Below are 20942 nucleotides of genomic sequence, written 5' to 3' on the forward strand. Positions count from 1 at the left end.
ATAAATAAAATCTTAAAAAAACAAAAACAATGCAATGTCCCTTTTAAAAAAATAATAAAAAAATTAAAAAAAATGATTTCCACTAAAAAGTTAAATCACATGACCCTAAGAACAGGCCACTCTTTTATACAAGAGTTAATCTAGAATCACCAAAAGGTAAAATAGTTGCAAAACAATATTTAAATGAAAAGAAAAAGGAAACAACCCCATTAAAACTCATCAGATAACAGAAGGTATTAAAAGGAGCCAACGTTCCTTGTTCTAAGAGTCTAAGCCCCTCGTTAGAAGGTTCTGTCAGTGCGGGACAACAGACAGAACAACAGATCCTCCGGGAGAATGGACTCACCTCCCCAGGCTTTGTGGGCGGGCATAGCCACTTCTCCAACAACATGTCCCAGACCTTCTCCAAATTAATTTCATTAACTTCAGCAATTTCTTTGGCAGCTGTGTGAATATCTAAGATATTCAAGATAAAGAATTAAAAAAAAAGAAAAGAAAAGAAAACCCCAAGCTTTCAATGCAAGATAACTGGGAATCAAATTGATAGTTCTCCTTGAGCAGAAAGATGTGCGGCGTCTTGTCCTCACCTGGATAGTCTTTGCTGGACGAGTTCTGAATTCGTTGACTGATGCTCGGGTGTTCGTACAGACTGACAAGGAGATGTGCGGGTTTTCCTATGACTCTCAGATACTCTGCCAAGTTCAGCTTGTGGGCTATGAGCACGGCTTCAGTGCCTGACCGCCGATACTGGATATGAAGCTTCTTCAACAAAGCCTCTGCTTTTTCACGTGTTTCATCCTTTAAAAAAAAAAAAAATCACAAGCAAAAGGAAAATGTTAATCTCTAAACCTCAGGTGAGGCAAAGAATTCATCTTTATCAATCAAGGTCCCTCCCTGCCTTAGTTACGTCCTTACAGAGCTACACAAACCCTAATCTTCTTTCTCCATTTTAGGCATCCAACCCTCCAAGATGCCCATCCCCGGAGCAGGATGAGAAGGTTCACCAGGGGAGCACGAGTTAAGTGAAAAGAGAGAGGAAGGAGCCTTCCACCAAGCAGTTCAGACACACCTGAGATGGGATGTTCTGCAGCCATCTCTCAGCTAGATACAGGCAGAATTTCAAGCTGGACATCTTGAAGGAACCTGAAAAGACAAAGAGATTTATAAGCAAATTTTAATCAAGACAAATTAAAAAGGTTATTTTTTAAAAATGAGAATACATACTCAGAGTAAAAAAAATAATTTAAACAGGACAGAAGGACACACACATTTTAACCCAAATGGAGTAAGATCATACATGTAGTACATACAGTTCACTGTTCTCACTATACAGATTCCTTGGCTATCTTTCCAAGTCAACTACATAGTATTCCATTCTATGAATATGCTCTATTTTTTTTTTAAAGATTTTATTTATTTATTTGACAGAGAGAGACACAGCAAGAGAGGGAACACAAGCAAGGGGGAGTGGGAGAGGGAGAAGCAGGCTTCCCGCGGAGCGGGGAGCCTGATGCAGGGCTTGATTCCAGGATCCTGGGATCACGACCTGAGCTGAAGGCAGATGCTTAACGACTGAGCCACCCAGGCGCCCCTATGCTCTATATTTTTAAACAAGTTCCTGACAAATGAACATTTAAAAAAAATAGTTATTTTCAATTTCTGTTACAACTAAAAACATGGCAGTGTGTGCCTGTGTTTGTGTGCTTGTTTGGTTATGTAAGAACACGTAATGATTCATTACTAGAAGTATGAGTGGATACTAGGAAGCATCAATTTCTATCCCTACCGACAAGGTGGAGAGCACCCACATCCCTGCACCCTGATAAGCTACAGGGAGCCTTGCTGACTTCACCGGAGCCTTTTCAACATTCAGCAAATTTTAACAATGTCAGCAATGCACCAAGTGAAGACAGAGGGCACACATAACATTTTTAACTACCATCGATAGTTTTAAATGCCTCTCCTTAAAGACAGAGAGTCCATTTTTTTTTTTTAACTGCAAGTTCAAAACAACAAGCCAACCATTTTGAGCCCATTTAGAGGAAGAATCCATACCTTCTGGGATATCCTGGGCAAGACTGATTCCAATAGCCACAGCCCACTCTGGGTTAACTATAGACAGTAAGTAGGATTCAATGGTTTGAGTGATCTTAGTTATTTCCTTGTTAATCAGCATTGAGGATTTAGCTTGTGTTAACTTCAGGAGCTTCGGCTTCAGTTTTTTTTCAAAAACATGCTTGGCTGTAGACACATAGAGAGTGTCCAAAGAGAACTTCAAAGAGAGGACAAGAAAAGTTAAGGCTGATTTATATGCGCACCTTTAAGGGTTTACCTGAAAGCAGCACAAAACCCTACACAGGGTCTAAGCTAACTAGAGGGTATAAAGATATGTCTTATAAAGTCTCAACCCATTACCTTCATTAATTTAGAAATTAAGAGCAGTGTTGGGAAAGATTCTTCACTGAGTTCTGTAGCTAAAAAGGAAACAAGAAGAATATGATTTGCTTAAGAAAAAAAAAATTGGCTATTCAGTAATATTGAAAAGTTAAGGAACATACAGAGAATTTTCCAGAAGTTCTGTGCTGTGCCAAAGAATATTAGGTGAAAAGGCAGTCTAGTTTGGGCAGCTGATGGCAAACTTATCACATGCTCCAACATATACTGATATTCTAGGTCCACTGGAGGAGATATTCTTCTGTATGATTTCAAATGTTTCAGAAGACTCAAGGCCTAAAAAAAAAAATATATATATATATATATACACATATAAATGTAATTTCCTGTGAGATTAAACCAATCCTGTTTCTGAATTGTCTAACTTGATAGCATCATGGATTTCCATTCCCGAAAAGGTCTTGTTTTCATAAAGATACACAAAAAGCTTTTGTAGTTTTACCTCTAAAGTTATTCTTCTAAACCAAAACCATAATTTATACAATGATTAAAGAAATTATGTGTGGAGAAACTAATGGAACCCTGTTGTTGGTGGGATGTTTATGAGTTTGACAGTTCCTCATGTCGTGTTTGAACAGTCTGAGATATCTCAAAAATACCCTATTTCATTTTAAATACATAGGCAGTAGATCTAAAATTAATCCTCTATATCCCTTATATTTCTTGAGCTTATATCTGATATTTTTGGGGCTTGTAAAACCTTTTGAATCAACCCATTGTCTTTTAATTTTTAAAACTCCAATTTAAAAAGAGATAAAAGCTACTATGACCAAAATTTAGAAAAGACTAAAAAGTTACTGAAAGCACTAGAATTGAGTCAGTCCTACCTACTAATATAGAAAGTGGAATCTAACTCTGGGTCTCACATGCTATTTTTTTCCCCCTTCTTCTGAATCACAAAAATTTTGCTTTAATTCTTCCAAATCAGTACTTTAGTGACTTCATGCTCTTGGACAAATTTAAATTGCTTTAGTAAAGCAAGAACGGGATTTAAGATAAATAATAAAATACAGAGAGCATGAGAAGTCTTTTTACTTCTGTATCCCTTTCAAAGAAGAGGACAGGAATAAAATAGGAAGCATAAAGGATAGTCCAGAAAGATACTACGTGACTGCAATTCTGTAAATGATCCAAAAAGAAGCATAAAGATAATTTTTAAATGTATAATATATTAGTTATACCTGATTAATATTAATGTTGGTTATCCTTTCATCGGCTCTTTCTATAACTTTTAGGATGACTTCAATCATTTCATAATCATAGGGATCCAACTGTATAAAAGTAAAAATATATCAAAACTTAAGATGGTCAGGCCAGGAGATGGTTTTATTCAATTATGGTCATCAACACAGGTTACAAATATAAAATCTCACTGCACCATGGTGTTAGATTAGATTATTCTTTTAAAAATGAACTGAAGGGGCGCCTGGGTGGCTCAGTCGTTAAGCGCCTGCCTTCGGCTCAGGTCATGGTCCCAGGGTCCTGGGATCGAGCCCCGCATCGAGCTCCCTGCTCGACAGGAAGCCTGCTTCTCCCTCTCCCACTCCCGCTGCTTGTGTTCCCTCTCTCGCTGTGTCTCTCTCTGTCAAATAAGTAAAATCTTTAAAAAATAAAAATAAAAATGAACTGAAATGGGGGCACCTGGGTGGCTCAGTCAGTTAAGCGTCCAATTCTTGACTTCAGCTCAGATCATGATCCTCAGGGTCATGAGATCGAGCCCTGAGCCCTGTGTCTGGCTCCATGGTGGGCGCGGAGCCTGCTTAGGATTCTTTTTCACCCTCTGCCCTTGCCCCCCTACCCCTGCTTGGGTGCTCTCTCTCTCAAAAACAAACAAACAAAAAAACCCTGAAATGTTCTTAGCTCAAAATTAGCTCTTTATTAGTTCTATCAGGATAAACAAATGTTCTTTAAAATGTTTCTGAAGTGACTTTAAAAAGAAAGCTGTTCCTAGGGTACTAAAAATCTAGAAACAATAAATGTATTAAAATTTCATAATTTTGTAAAATTTTTTATTTTTTAAATTTTATAAAAAAGATTTTATTTATTTTCTGTCAGATAGAGAGCACAAGCAGGGGGAACGGCAGGCAGAGGGAGAAGCAGGCTCCCTGCTGAGCAAGGAGCCCGACACAGGACTCGATTCCAGGATCCTGGGATCATGACCTGAGTCAAAGGGAGACACTTAGGGGCGCCTGGGTGGCTTAGTCGTTGAGCGTCTGCCTTAGGCTCGGGTCATGATCCCGGGGTCCCGGGATTGAGCCCTGCATCAGGCTCCCCACTCCGCAGGAAGCCAGCTTCTCCCTCTCCCACTCCCCCTGCTTGTGTTCCCTCTCTCGCTGTGTCTCTATTTGTCAAATAAATAAATACAAAAAAAAATCTTTTAAAAGAAAGGCAGACACTTAACTGACTGAGCCACCGAGGCGTCCCTGTAAGATGTTTTAATTAGAATTCTTTTTTTTTTTTAAGATTTTATTTATTTATTCGACAGAGAAAGACACATCGAGAGAGGGAACACAAGCAGGGGGAGTGGGAGAGGGAGAAGCAGGCCTCCCACGGAGCAGGGAGCCCGATGTGGGGCTCGATCCCAGGACCCTGGGAGCATGACCTGAGCCGAAGGCAGACGCTTAACGACTGAGCCACCCAGGTGCCCCTAGAATTCTATGTCTTCCATTTAAAACAGGAGAAGTACAATAGGAGGAAATGGACCTTTTCTTGGAAATGATGTAACTGAAAGTGTGGACCCCCAAGCAAAAGTTTTTCAAAGGATTGCATTCTTGCTCTAATCAGATACTGAAATGCCAGAATTAATTGGGTGGCATCTATATATGTTCATAAAGAGAAAGGAAGTATTCTCTTTGTTCTTTGTTTCTGCCCACACACCATTACTTTTTTTCCATTTCTTAAATGCCAAATAAAGTCAAAAGAATAACACTGAACTAAGTGGGAAGATGATTTCTGTAGTACCTAGAACTTTTGAGCAAGTCTATATTATTTCTAGCTGATTTTCAGGCAAAATATAAAACTGAAGTATTTCTTGTAGTCTTCTAATCCTCTTTACCCTTCCACCCACTTTGACTCCCCCAAGAAACTACCCTTCAACCTAAAAGTTTTAATTCTCATAAAGATCTACTAAGAAATAATCAGACAAGAGGGCAAATATGTATATATATGAAGATTTTCATTGCAACAACTTATTTTTTCTTAAATATTTTATTCATTTATTTGACACAGCGAGAGAGGGAACACGAGCAGGGGGAGTGGGGGAGGGAGAAGCAGGCTTCCCGCGGAGCAGGGAGCCCAACGTGGGGCTGGATCCCAGGACCCCGGGGTCATGACCCGAGCCGAAGGCAGACGCCCAACGACGGAGCCACCCAGGCGCCCCTCATTGTAACAACTTATAATAGTGAAATGTACAATTTAAATGTCCATCCATTAAAGGCCTGGTTAAATACAGTATGTTTTTTCCACACTATGGAATAATACATATCTGTTAAAAATGAGAAAGATGTGTATTGTCATAAAAAGAGAGTAACAGGGTAGGATCTTTAGCCTACGATAGTCACCAAACTACTAACATTTTTATCTATGGGAATGGGGTTATAGAGAAATGTCACTTTTTAATTTATACTTCTACTTTGATCTTTTCAAAGAATGTGTACTATTTTCAAAAATCTGGAAAAAAAAAAAAAGGCTATTTCTGGGGGCACCCGGGTGGCTCAGTCGTTAAGCGTCTGCCTTCGGCTCAGGTCATGGTCCCAGGGACCTGGGATCGGGTCCCACATCAGGTTCCTTGCTCGGCAGGGAGCCTGCTTCTCTCTCTCCCTCTCCCTGCCATTCCTCCTGCTTGTGCTCTCTTGCTCTCTCACAAATAAATAAATAAAATCTTTAAAAAAAAAAAAAGGTTATTTCTATTTTCAGAAAAAAAAAAAGACCAGAAAATTGTTGTATTAAATTATTAAAAAGATAGAAATCTAAAATTATCAAAATTGAAAGTTGTAAAAAATATAGGACTTGCATGTCCAGCTTGTTGCTCAACGTCTCTAAATAGACTAAGGGTTGGAGGGATGGCTGGTGTGACCCGATACATTCATTTCCCGTTCATCTACCTTGTGGAGTATTCCACTAAGACTGATGACCAAATCTTTTGTGCTCGTCAGTAGAGGAACCATTTCCAGGGCTTTGGCCAGGAGTCTAGGGTGCTGCTGCTTTGCGGACTGCGTGCTCGCGTCTCCCTGGCTCTGGCTGGCACTGGTGTGTAGCAGTGTTTCGATGAATAGCTGGAGAGCTGCATCACAGTCTAACTGAAATGTGCTAAAAGAAGTATTCCATTACACATTAACTTCCCCGCATGCGTGGGTGTCAATTTCTCCGCTACACGCTCCCATCACTGGACTCCAATAACCCTCTCATTGCCTAGTCTCATTATCAGATCATATACCTGCCATCAGGGTTAATTACTGCCTTTAAAAAATCAGAACTTGTTCTTGGCAGCCATGTTGACACGGCACAATACCGGAGAGAAATTTGTAATAAAATTGAAAATATTTAATTCCTTTCATAGGGCAATTCCACTTTCATACACTTTGCAGAAGTCACCAAGATATACATATAAGGATGTCCACTGCAACAACTGTTTGTAATATTTAAAAATTGAGAACCACTCAACCATCCATTGATATGGAGCTAAATAACTTATTCATACAAAGGAATACCAGAGTTCAAGAGCTATGAGGAAGGGCTATATGTCCCAGTCTTGTAAGACATCTTGCTAAGTGAATGATGCATGCTACAAAATGGTTTGTAAAGTATGATTCTGTTTTTGAGGAGTGTAAAGAATGCATGTTAGCATTTGCATAGGGGAAATAAAGAACAATATAGGCCAAACTCTTTTAGCAGTGATTATTCCTGAAGGGTGAGACTATGTGGAACCTTGATTTTAATATGTTCCATCTGAATTAGAAAAATAAAGACTTAAAAATTAAGAATGAGATTAATATAGACAGAGACAATTCCAATGTCTTAAACCCTATCAATAAGATGGTAGTTTAATCTGCTGCACAGAATAACCGAAATATCAAGAAAAGCTTTAAGAAGGACCATTTTAAAGTCATTCCCTGAAATTCTAAAGGCCATCTAAATTTATTCAGCTGGACTCCTTGGGGTAAAAGTGTCACTATCACACAAATACAAATCATTAATGCCACACGAGCAACAAGAATGTGAAATGAACTTGACATTATTCTAGCTATTTACAGCTCAGAAAAGGGCTCAATACTACAAAACCAAAAGGCAAAAATCTACCAGGAGTTCAAATTAATAAACAAGACAGTGTGTGCACCCCATTCTGGATTTGTAGCAGTCCAAACTGAAGAATGGCATGGTTTTGTTATTTCAAAGTACAGTTAGTCGGAGCTAATTAGAGCTAGGAGCAGTCTATAGCTTTTGACTTGCAGGTTCAGGATGGTGGCAGCCAGGGTCCTCACTAACCTCTCCTTCATCCACAGGAAGAGCTGGGTACCTGCCTGGTGAGGAAGTGTGCTCTTAACAGTAATTCAGACTTCACTCATCTGTCACCAACTGGATGAGGGTTATAGCACTTAGTATTTTATTTTATTTATTTTTTTAAATCGTTTTTTTTTTTTTAAGATTTTATTTATTTATTCATGAGAGACAGAGAGAGAGAGAGAAGCAGAGGGAGAAGCAGGCTCCCAAGGAGCAGGGAGCCCGATGCAGGACTCAATCCCAGGACCCTGGGATCATGACCTGAGCCGAAGGCAGATGCTTAACCATCTGAGCCACCCAGGCGCCCCTAGCACTCAGTATTTTAAAAGCAGTCACTTATTATTTGACCTTGAGCGGGTCACCTAATATGGGGTTTGTTTTCTCATACATAAATTGGTGAGAATATGCAATAAAAATTGTAAAAAATTAAATGGTGGTGTGTGTGAAAGAACTTTGAAACTGATAATGTGACAGCAAACTGGTCATCCTATTTATTAAATAAATGCCTGAGATTATTTATTCCTACTCATCACACTGAACTGTTATCTATAAACAAAACATTCAGTCTTAGTTTTCTCTATTCACTTATTACTTTTAAAAATTCTCCCTAAGTCATATTTTTCATTATGTCTTAATTTAAGATGACCCTGAGTTAATCTGATTTATAAGTTCAATTGCTCGTAACAATATTCTCAAACTTTCCTGAACATGGGGATCATCTGGAACTCCTTATTAAGGATTAGATTCCTGGGCCTCGGCCCAGATCTGCTGAGTCAGAACTACCAGGGAGGGGCCCAGGAATCTGTATTTTAGATCAGGTGCCCCATCGGGTGTCCCAGGTGATGCTCATCATGAGGCAAGTTGGGGAAACACTTAACAGTGGACTTAAAGGGTGATAACTTAAAAGAATTTAATCTGGTTCTGGGGTTTACTCAGTTTGGGGATAAACAAAAGTAAACATCAGAGGTCCATGGACCACATGGAATAATCAACTTTAGGGGCAGCTGGGTGGCTCAGTCATTAAGTGTCTGCCTTCAGCTCAGGTCATGATCCCAGGGTCCTGGGATCGAGCCCCACCTCGGGCTCCCCACTCAGCGGGAAGCCTCCCTCTCCCTCTCCCACTCCCCCTGCTTGTGTCCCCTCTCTTGCTGTGTCTCTCTCTGCCAAATAAATAAATAAAATCTTAAAAAAAAAAAGGAATAATCAACTTTATTATTGTGTTCTTGCAGTAAGGACTTCCAGTTTGTTAAGCTAACAGCAAAAAATACCACTAAGGTTTAAAGAATTACCAGCAATATTCCAGAATGAGGCTGGTGTCCATATCTATATTCTCCACAAGAGCTTTAATGAGGTCCTTCTTGGTGAGAAAATGTTGCCTGAAAACTGGCTGGAAAGAAATCTAGAAATAAAAAGAGCAAAACAAAAATCCCAGTAAAGTAAAATGTACTAGAATAAGGACACTGTGGTGATTTGCCTTTTTATAGAGAAATATTTTTCTAGACTCCTCCAACTTTCTGTTTTTTTAATCATCCTACTCAGCTTGACCATGATTCTGAGGTTTCAGGTATATTTGGCTGTGGGTCCAATATCTCTCTTAGTCACACTAACCTGTGGCTCTTCATCAGTCAAGCGTGGTTGTTAGCTATAACCAGTCCTATTACGGCGTACGAATTAGGCTTCAAAACACATACCACTTCTGCAGTGATTACATTCCCGATAAGTCCACTATTTGCGAATAAGGTAAAATGTTTTTCATGCATAGTATAATGAAAATAGGGTTTTGTTTGTTTTTACAAAGTGAAAAATGACTTTTCCCTAGTAGGAGTACTTAAACCTCGGTATATCTGTATATACACTGATGTTGCCTTTAACCAAACAGCAGCACAAAAGTAGGAGGCTAAAGGCTAGGTCTGAAACACCTTAGATGTTAATGTTAGATATATTTCTATAAATGAGAAAGCTAAGCATATAAAAATGTCAAGCCCCTTCTAATTTCCTTGAAAATATTGAAAAAAGGAAATGAAGCAAACGGTCCTTATTTGTTTGAAAACACCAATGTGTATACTTAATATAACTAAAATCTATGAGTCCACAATATACATCCTTTCTCTGAAGAAAAGGAAAATGAGATCTTTGTTTTAACTTTTCCTGAGGAAAATCATCAGAATGGATGAAACTTCATGGCACTCCAAAGAATACTCACACCAAGTTTGCCAAGACGAATACCCCACCGGGCATCAGTACTGAGCTCACGGAACTTAAGCTCCGTTTCTATTTCCTGATAGAGGCTGGCCAGCTGAGAGCCCACCAGAGATATTGCCTAAAAAATTAAAATATAAAATTCAGTTGCAAATAGAATACATTCTAATACCTTTTAGATGAAACCCAATAATGAAAATCATAACCTCTCTTTGTAATAACAGGATGGAACGTTACATATTGCATGATACACAGTCATTATTCAAACAATAGTTAGGTCACTCAACTTTTAGTATGATGCCATAAATTTAGTCTGGCTTTCCTTCAAAGAAAAGGCCAAATTTTGGTTATCCTGCAAACAAAACCCCCACAAAAAGCAAATTTTAAAACAAAGAATATCAAAGAGAAGTTTTGCATCTGTTAAACTTGTCCTACAAAAAGAACAGGCTCATGGGTCTAAGATTTGAAAATAAGTATAAGAAATCAAGTTCTATGGCTGCATACATATTTAAGAAATTAAAAATATAATTCTTTGGTTTGAACAATGCTTATAACCTGCATACACATTCACCAGTGAGCCACTAGTCAAGGAAAAGCTGGTAGAAAGTAAGCGAGTAAGCTTGACATTTCTTTTGCATAAGTCTTTAAGATCTGAGGGCAAAGCCATTTCATTTCTTCCTTAAATGTTTTAATACTTCAAGAACTGAGGCTGTTCTTCCTTCGGTCATACCAAAATTTTGTCGTAATTATGCCATGCTTTATCTATGAGCTTCCAGAGATTTTCAAACACTTCTTTTTGGGGTAAGAGAGTGCAGTAACCCAAGGCCAAATCAAGATCCACCAGGCGACAATTAAACACCTATCAGAGGAAAGCATCAAGAGAAGAACATTCTTTACAATCAAAACAAAATTTGGTCTCTGAAGGCTTGTTACTAAATTTAATTATAGACCCTAGGAAAGAATAAGTGTTTCATGAAAAGTTATTTAGAGTAACTCAGTTCCAACTTGTTTGCTTCATTTTAACATCCTTTATCATTATCATAAATTTAAGGAAACAACTCTAACAAGTTCTATATAGCATGGAACTCCTTTCTTCTCCCCTGTGTGACAATTCCATCACTTCTCTTCAAACCCCCAACACCGTCTCCCCATCCCTCACTCTTATCCTCACTGAGAAATCAGAAGCAACCAGAAGAAAGGAGGAAATAAAAAGAGAAAGAGAGAGCTTACCAAGAACAGATACTCACTTTGTGCAGTAATGTTGTAGCATTTCCCCTGATAAATGTAACGGCTTTCTCTTTCAATTCCGTAACAACATGCTTTGATTTAACTAATGTAGCCTCTCCAAACAACTTTTAGAAAAGAACAAAAGAACCTTTAGGTCCATTTCTGTCTATGCATCATTCTGAAAACTTTCCTCAAATATTAAGGAACTTTGAAAATTCATCATTATATGCAAAATGTGTTGGCATTTAATTTACAATGACAGACCACTACGGCTGGAGGGGAGGGGGGTGGTGGAATTGACTGGGAAGGGGCAAAAGGAACCATTTCAAATATTCTCTATCTCGATTGTGGTGTTGGTGACATGGTGACTACATTGGGTGATACACTTAAAAATGTGCAATTTTGAAAGTTACACTTAAATAAAGTTAAATTTTTTTTTTTTTTGAAGAATTTATTTAGGGCGCCTGGGTGGCTCAGTTGGTTAAGCAACTGCCTTCGGCTCAGGTCATGATCCTGGAGTCCCTGGATCGAGTCCCGCATCAGGCTCCCTGCTCGGCAGGGAGTCTGCTTCTCCCTCTGACCCTCCCCCCTCTGATGTGCTCTCTCTCTCGTTCTCTCTCTCAAATAAATAAATAAATCTTTAAAAAAAAAAGAATTTATTTGTTTATTTGACGGAGAGATACACAGCGAGAGAGGGAACACAAGCAGGGGGAGTGAGAGAGGGAGAAGCAGGCTTCCCGCAGAGCAGAGAGCCCGATGCGGGTCTCAATCCCAGGACCCTGGGATCATGACCTGAGCTGAAGGCAGACGCTTAACGACTGAGCCACCCAGGCGTCCCAAAGTTAATTTTTTTTAATTGGCATTTAATAAATATCAATAGAACAGTAGAAGTGAATACAATTCTCCCTGAGACTACTCTCATAAGCATGTTGTCAACAGGTACTTTGTCTTCTAGACTCTTTTCAATGATGCTGTCAGGTTATAATTATAATAATTTGGGTCACAGTAAAACAAATAGCAGATAGAGTTTTAACCTAATGGGGTCACTGGGTTTGGAATAAGATGACACACTACTGCAACCTAAAACCTCAGACGACTGATTTCACCTCCCTCAGTCTGCTTCTTTATTTGCAAAATGGAGACTCTCCGGGTGGTTGTCAAGATTGAGTATGAAACGAGTACAAGAACCCTGAACTATACCCGAACCTCAGCAGCTGCTCAACAAATGTTTCTTAAATCTGACAAATTATCATTGTCCTTGCTCCAGAGCCAAACTAGAAAATGCGGACTGTAAATTCCTTTGTTTGGCAGTGCTTTTGTAATCTGTATTCATCCAAAGTGAAAGCATTTTGTTTTCAAAACTGTACCTTTCCACTCAGACTGGCATTCATGAAGCTTGATGCAGAGTGCTGAAGACAGGTACCAAATGAACCAATGACAAATCTTAGGGCCAGCTCCCACTGGCTAGATTCCTGAAGGTTCTGGAGCAGGGCAGAGATGGAGTTTATAATAGGTAAAATAAGATTGTCTCCTGTGAAATGACAAAAGTATTTTATTTCAGTAAAAGTACTTTAATCCATTTAGATTTTTTCAAAGAAAGAAAGATCCTATTACTGAAAATTGTTTCCAGGGACAGCCTATGTCTTCAATGGAGTTGAGGTCATAGAATTGGTTCTCAAAAGTGAGTATATGAATTAACATGGGCTTGATTTAAACCAGAAAATAACTAAGTTTAATTGTAACTTGTCTATTTTGAGATGCTTAAGTCATTAGCCGAAAAAAACCCACTTCTCCATTGGGAAGACCAAATTTATGAACAGATACATAAAAGTTACTGTTATAAGCCAAATGACACACTTTCCTGACCTGCTGGAAGAATAATATGGTAACAGTAATAACTAAGTAACCACATCAAGAACATTAAGTTAGACTCGTATCCAAGATTTCAAGGAATTTCTGTATTGGTGTATTTATAAAATCTTAACACAACAGTGTACATTTCTGATGTCAAATACCTTCATTAATAGAGCGGTATGGTAAACTTGTAGAATCCAAGGGATGTCTCTTGCTTTCTACAAAAAAGAGTAAAGTACATAAACTAAATAAAACAACTCGCTCATATTCCAAGAGATATTTAAATATTGTGCTATTATCAAAAAATGTCCTAAAGTAAACTGCCACTGTAAAAAAAATTTAAGTATATATAGAAAAATACACAGATGAGTGTACAACCCGATAAAGTGAATATATCCATATAACAGCACCCAAACCAAGAAACAGAACCTTACTAGCACCTGAAGCCCTGTCTTGCCCCCATTCCAGTCATTACCCACCCCTAAGGTAACCTAACCAGCCACTCCCCTGATATCCAACAGCACGGCTTCCTTGTAGCCTGTCCTTGAACTTTATGTAAATGAAATCAGACAGTATGGTATGTCTTCTTTTGTGTCTGGCTTCTTTTGCTCAGCATTATGCCTGCGGACTCACCATACTACCATGTGGGGTTCTAGTTCCAAACCTCCGCAGTTTAAACTTGCATAAGGCAGAAATACATGGAAAATAACAACACAAGTGACATTTACCAGTGAGAGGCACGAGTGATGCAATCAATTCATAAATAACCGGGAGTACCATCTGCGACTCAAGTACTATCCCATCTTCACTGAAGAAGTCACTGTAAGACCACTCTTCATATGGGTCTTTGTGAGTTCCGAAGGAAGTCTGAATGCCAAATCACACAGAAATGACACAAGTAAATACAGTCCAAAACACAACTACCACCTTCACCAGGCAGAACCCAAGAGCAGATGTATTAGAGCCAAATGCAGTTTTGAGGGTCAAAACCAACCGTGGAGTCTGTTTCTTCAGGTCTGTGGCTCATAATAACGCCATTTTAAATTAAATTGTTATTCTTAAAAGGAGGACAATGTCCAGAGATGCCTGGCTTGAGTCCCAACATTCCAAAAGATAGTGCAACTTAAATTGGCCCATAAATGTGACTGGAAAATAGGTCTCATGCCCTTGAGATTTCTGGCCTCAAATAAGAAAACACAAGAGGTGGATTTGGTATTTTGTAAACTATGCAAGTGATTTAAAAGTGGTACATAAAAGATGGGTAGGGGTTTTGTTTAAGGAAAAGAAATTTAAAAGCAATTACTTTTATTAGAATTCCACAGTCATCCATTTGGCACTGCCTGGAAAGCTCTACTGCTGTTAAGGTATATTTACATAGTTCTAAAGCATCTAGTAAAAAATCTGAAAGAAAACGGGAGAAAAATCATTATACCAATATTTCATGTGTTTGAAATAATGAAAACAGTCTTCCAGTAACTACCATTCAAAATTCTACAGGCAGCCACAGGGTAGACAGAAAAGTTTCCACAAAGCTCTGACTACCCTAAATAATGCAGTTCAACTTTTTTCTTCAGCTCAGCTGAGAAGATCATAGATGGAGAGGCAAGGAATTTCACAATCCCATCAAAGTGAGTATCAATAGTTGGAAATGACATTGTTAACACCTGTAAATATTTGCAAACAGTAGTCCCCATAGAGGATCGATTATAACTGGCTCTTTATAAAATTGAGACAATGATCTTTTGTCCTTACAGCAAGGTCCATTTGTACAAAGACAGCATGTGGAAGACCAGTATGAAACAAAACTATGTGTATTATAAATCTTGTCACCTGGGCTGCAGATGGTGGCAGCTTGGCAAGCTAGCGCATGTATTTCTGAAGGAAGATCGAGGCCGACAGGTGTTGCCATCGGAACGTCGTTAGCCACCATGTGACAAAGCTTCTGACACATCAGAAACAGCAATTTTCCGGTGTCTGCGTTGCAGTGATACTTAAATAAGTCTCTGGAAAAAAAGATGTGTCAGAAGTTAGAGCACACAGAGCAAATGCAAATGCATTTGCCTTTCTTGGATTAATATATGACCACCACCATCATTTAAAATGTTTTTAAGATGTATTCATGGTATCTAATGTGCTTCGTCTTCAAACTTATCTGGGACACCATCAACTGTCGGAGTGCAAGACAGTTAGGTTACCCAACAACTCCTTGTTAGTTACTTGCCTTCTATGCCACCACTTTTTTTTTTTTTTTTTTTTAAGAGAAGGAGAGAGAGAAAGAGAGAATGAGGGGGGATGGAGGGGCAGAGAGAGAATCTCAAGCAGACTCCACACCCAGAGTGGAGCCCGACACGGCTTGATCTCACAACCCTGAGATCACAACCTGAGCCAAAATCGAGAGTCGGACGCTTAATTGAGCCACCCAGGTGCCCCTATGTTACCACTTTCTGACCCTGAAACCCAAACTAGGCTCTGAGAGTGAGAAACCAAGAATGACTTCCATGAAAATGAAAATGTCACTGGCCTGACCCTATCACCACAGAAGTCAAGGAAGCAAGTGTTCCTTGCTTCAGATAAGCCATGCCTGCACAGGGCTGGGACTCACCTGCACCTTCTCAGGGCTGCTTCCAGATTCCCGTGGTTTAAGGCTCTCAAGGTCAGCTCGGCCTCCCGCTCTTGCACGGATACCTGCAGCACCAGCGCCTGTCTGTGTAGCTTGGACTCAGCGCTGAGGCTCTTGTCCTCAGTAGCTGCAGGCTCTGCAGTGCCCTGGGATTTGTGTTTGGTCTGTGTGACTTCGTGAGCTTTGATGTACTGTTCCCGGAGCTCTGCGACCAGGGCACTGTTGCTGTAATCTCCAAAGGACAAGAAGACCTCAAAGTTCTCCTAGCAAGGCAAGCAGGACAGCGTGTCACATCTGTTCACTTCATCTATTGTTAAAAAGCATTGGCAAGGCTCAAACCTCTCCTTATTTCTCCCTCAAAGACTACTTCCTTGTAAATTAAGAATTTAAGATTTTATATTTCAAGTTATGAAAGTAACGATATCATAAACAGTTTGGAAAATAGGAAAAGCCATTTTAACCCAGGATTTTCTGTGTCAGCACTACTGACACCATTTCTCAGTGTCAGACCATTCTCTGTTGTGGGGCCTGAAGAGCAGGAGAGACAGATTAAGTATTAGATTTGGGTGATTCCACCCTGGTGGCTCTAAGAACCCAGCTTTGCTCTTTTCTGTAATAACTCCTGGTTGGCTGCTAAGTCCAAACCTGGAATTTATTTTTCTGACCCAATAAAAAAATCCCACTGAGGCCCATGGAAGGATACCAACAAGTAGCGACAGTGAATCAGCCCTTCTTCTTCTTTTTTTAAGTAATCTCTACACCCCATGTGGGGCTCAAACGCACCACCCTGGAATCAAGAGTCACATACTCTTCCAAATGAACCACCCAGGCACCCCTAGACCTTCTGTTTTGATGCCACACTTTAGAGCAAGGTTTCTCGATCTTGCCGGATCATTCTTTGTTGTGTGGGCTGCCTGTGCATTGTAGCAGCATCCCTCGCCACTAGCCACTGGAGGCCATGGGCACCCTCCTTGCACTACTTGTGACAATCAAAAATATCTTCAGACAGTGTCCCCTGGGCACAAACACACACCTGAGTTGAGAATTGGTTAACCTAATAAGCAGTGACCACTTACTTTGTATTTCTTCTGAGTGTCTTTTACCAGCGTTTTGTGGCTACATGGCTAATTTCATATATTACTTTCTCCAGTTAACACTATGGCTTTTCCATTTTCTTCATCACTACACAGATTCCACAAATATTACTATTATTTTTTTAAAGATTTATTTGAGAGAGAGAGAGAGAGCATGTACCAGCGTTTTGTGGCTACATGGCTAATTTCATATATTACTTTCTCCAGTTAACACTATGGCTTTTCCACTTTCTTCATCACTACATAGATACCACAAATATTACTATTATTTTTTTAAAGATTTATTTGAGAGAGAGAGAGAGAGAGCATGTACCAGCGTTTTGTGGCTACATGGCTAATTTCATATATTACTTTCTCCAGTTAACACTATGGCTTTTCCACTTTCTTCATCACTACATAGATATCACAAATATTACTATTATTTTTTTAAAGATTTATTTGAGAGAGAGAGAGAGAGCATGTATGAGCAGAAGGAGAGAAGCAGACTCAGCTGAGCACGGAGCCTGACATGGGGCTCAATCCCACGACCCTGAGATTATGACCTGAGCCGAAATCAAGAGTCGGTTGCTTAACCAACTGAACCATCCAGACACCTCACCACAAATATTATTTTTGACTGTTGCATAACTTAATTTATGGTGCATTCTTTATAAAATGTAAAATTTTGAAACTGATGTTTTCCCCCCAAATATCAGTGATCTTTCCCAAAGGGGATGCATCAGGTAGAAATACTTATTTATAGAAATACATTTAGTATTTCCTATATTTACTACAGATAAGATTCATTATATGTTGCAGTTCCTGCCTTACTAGGAACCACAGAAATGTTTATGCTTCTATCACCATAGACTGTCTCTGGAAAAATACACAAGAAACTGGTGATGGTAGTGGCACCTAATGTGGGAACCTGGAGAAGCAGGAGTGTCAGGATAGAAGGAAGACTTGTTTTGCACTATATACTTTTTTAAACCTTTTTTTTCGATCAAAGAATTAATTCCTTATTGTTTACAACACTCAGTACGGAATTTTATTAAGTTTATTTTTTATTGTGGTAAAATATACATGACATAAAACTTACCATTTTAACCATTTTTTAAAACCTTTTGAATTAGGTATCATCCACATATAATCTAGTCAAAGATAAACATAGAAGTGATTAAACCAAGAGGTTTCTCCTTTTTCTTTTTTAAGATTTTATTTATTTATTTGACAAAGAAAGAGAGAGAGCACAAGCAGGGGGAGTAGCAGGCAGAGGGAGAGGGAGAAGCAGGCTCCCCGCAGAGCAGGGGGAGCCTGATATGGGACTCGATCCCAGGACCCCGGAATCATGACCTGAGCCAAAGGCAGTGGCCCAACCAATTGAGCCACCCAGGTACCCAGTTTCTCTTTTTTCAGTGTGCATCTTTTCCCAAAGGAATGCAGCTTCTGTGTAGAGTCAATATATTCCATGATTTTTAAAGGATATATATATATATATATTTTTTTAGTGATCTTATTTTAACTGTTTACTGCTGCTCAGACAGTGCCAAATAGAATAAGCAAGGGTACTGGGGTAAAACAGGTGGGGTATGAGTAGTGGTTCAGGTGACTAGCTCACTATGCTCACTGCAGCACTACTCACAAAAGCCAAAAAGTAGAAACAACCCAAGGGTCCATCAACAGAGGAATAAACAAAATGTTGTCCATCCATATAGTGGAACATGATTCAGCCAGAAAAAGGAACAAAGCACTGAAACCTGCTACACTGTGGATGAACCTTGAAAACATCATGCTGCCTGAGAGAGGCCAGACACAAAAGGACAAATATTGTATGCTTCCACTTGTATAGGAAATATACAGAATAGGCAAATTCAGAGACAGAAAGTAGATCGGAGGTTACCAGAAGCTGGAGGGAAAGGGAAGTGGGGAGTTACTGCTTAATGGATAAAAATGGATAAAATGCATAAAAAGCAGAGTTTCTGCTGGAGGTGATGAAAAGCAGATAGTGTTGAAGGTCATATAACATTGTAATTAATGCCACTGAACTATATATTGAAAAAATGGTAAAAATGGCAAATTTTACATTGTTACCACAACTATGAAAACTTCATAATATACCCAAACCAATGAATTATACACTTTATTTTTTCATGGAAGTTTTTTTTTTTTTTTTTTTAATTTGAGAGAGAGAGCAGAGTGACAACACAAGCTGGGGGAGGGGCAGAGGGAGAGGGAGAAGCAAGCTCCCCGCTGAGCAGGGAGCGCAATGCGGGATTGGGCTGAAGGCAGACACTTAACCAAATGAGCCACCCAGGTGCCCCAAATTATACACTTTAAATGGATAAATAGTATGGTATATGAATTATATTTCCATAAGGTTGTTTTTTAAATGACTGAGACAGAGAAAAGGAAAACCATTATGCTGTATTTATAATTCCCAAAGGCTAGTACAGAAAATTTTAAGGACAGGGGCGCCTGGGTGGCTCAGTTGGTTAAGTGACTGCCTTCGGCTCAGGTCATGATCCTGGAGTCCCAGGATCAAGTCCCACATTGATCCCGCATCGGGCTCCCTGGGAGCCTGTTCAGCAGGGAGTCTGCTTCTCCCTCTGACCCTCCTCCCTCTCATGCTCTCTCTCAAATAAATAAAATCTTTAAAAAAAAAAAAAGAAACGAAAAATTTAAGGACAGACTAATCATTTACGTCAAATTCACTAATTAGTAACGTAATTAGTAAAGTAATAATGTTCAATATACCAACATCTTTACCTGTAAGCTAGCAACAACTTTAAATAGTTTCAGAATTTCTTCACATTCATCCTTCTTCTGTAGATTGTCTGTAATTAAATTTTTTAAAGTTATAGCAGACATCCAAATTCCCATATTATCAGAATTTTTGAAAGCTAAAATTTTAATTGGCTATGGTTTTCTTATCTCAAGTCTTTTCAGAAGCTTGAGGTAACAGAATTTAAGTACAAAAAGAAATCTAATTATTCTTTCTGAAGGCAGAAAAGAGAGATTTATGAGTAACAAGAGAAATGACAATTTTTCTGAAATAAATTGTAGTTTTTTTCTCCAAGAGCCTTTCTTTGTCAATGTTTTACTTAAGTTCAAGTTTAAACAGGTTTTCGCCTGACCGTGGCCAAATAATAACTGAGAAATATAAGCAATAAGTGCAAGGCACCAAAGAATCTAGTCTAGCCTTAAATAGCTTACTGAAGCATATAAGTTGATAAGCTGATTTTAGATGCTTCTGTTTTTACACTAGTAATCAAAAGAATAAAGCAAGGAAGACTTTTCATGAGGAAAAATGAGTGGGATCAATGAAGGCAATGAAAGCCAGGAAAACCAGGGGTAAGGACAAGGCCCGTCACTGATGCTCCTTCCTGAAAAAGGCAAGCTTCAGAATAAAACCAAGATGAGGGCAGAGAGGTACAATCTACCTTTCCGGATGTCACACAGTATTTTAAGAATGTCTACGGATGTCTTCGCTATGGACATTCTCCAGGTCTTGTCCTAAAAAGAAAAGTAGAAAATGAAATCTACTTCCTTTATTCACCACTTCACTAGTACACATACAGACAAATACATAAAAGCCACAAAATCAGGAAAGAAAGTAAAAATGGCTGAAGAAATGGGAGGTCCATGTTAGAGGGAGTCAGGCAGCTGAGAAATGGATCATAACTGAATCACACAGAATGTAAACATGAAAAACACCAGTATGAACGCTTGGGTATATGATTTAGAAATACCAAGAATATGCAAATCTCCCAAATCACCTTTTGGCTACAATGTAATTAACAGTCACTTCGGTTTCACTCTTTTTTTTTAAATAGTTTTTATTATTTGACAAAACATTTGGCAAAGTTCTCTGAAAAAGTTAAAAAGAACTGAAGTTGTTTAAGCTTAGAGAATGAAAGTCTAAGAAATAATCATTATCTTCAAGACCAACAAGATTAAAACAAACAAAAAGACAAGAAAAATCAAAGAAGGAAAAGTTTTAATTAAAGACGTGGTGT

At 38.9% G+C, this 20942-nt stretch overlaps 1 protein-coding gene across 1 annotated transcript in view; it reads right to left on the minus strand.

The window, feature by feature from the left end:
• The window catches only part of KNTC1 (kinetochore associated 1), a 76516-nt gene that overhangs the window by 16171 nt on the left and 39403 nt on the right, over positions 1–20942 (minus strand). The window contains exons 32-51 of the mRNA XM_027575812.2: positions 20367–20439; positions 19693–19760; positions 15836–16116; positions 15064–15236; positions 14537–14634; positions 13962–14100; positions 13395–13451; positions 12747–12910; positions 11400–11504; positions 10883–11011; positions 10157–10273; positions 9243–9352; positions 6558–6762; positions 3636–3725; positions 2559–2730; positions 2416–2474; positions 2056–2272; positions 1070–1143; positions 588–798; positions 347–456 (exon numbers count right to left, since the gene is read on the minus strand). Of these exons, the coding sequence (XP_027431613.1) occupies positions 347–456; positions 588–798; positions 1070–1143; positions 2056–2272; positions 2416–2474; positions 2559–2730; positions 3636–3725; positions 6558–6762; positions 9243–9352; positions 10157–10273; positions 10883–11011; positions 11400–11504; positions 12747–12910; positions 13395–13451; positions 13962–14100; positions 14537–14634; positions 15064–15236; positions 15836–16116; positions 19693–19760; positions 20367–20439 (2652 nt within the window). The remainder of the gene's footprint in view (positions 1–346; positions 457–587; positions 799–1069; positions 1144–2055; positions 2273–2415; positions 2475–2558; positions 2731–3635; positions 3726–6557; positions 6763–9242; positions 9353–10156; positions 10274–10882; positions 11012–11399; positions 11505–12746; positions 12911–13394; positions 13452–13961; positions 14101–14536; positions 14635–15063; positions 15237–15835; positions 16117–19692; positions 19761–20366; positions 20440–20942) is intronic.

Source organism: Zalophus californianus, chromosome 14 (genome assembly GCF_009762305.2).
Source record: "Zalophus californianus isolate mZalCal1 chromosome 14, mZalCal1.pri.v2, whole genome shotgun sequence".
Lineage (NCBI taxonomy): Eukaryota > Metazoa > Chordata > Mammalia > Carnivora > Otariidae > Zalophus > Zalophus californianus.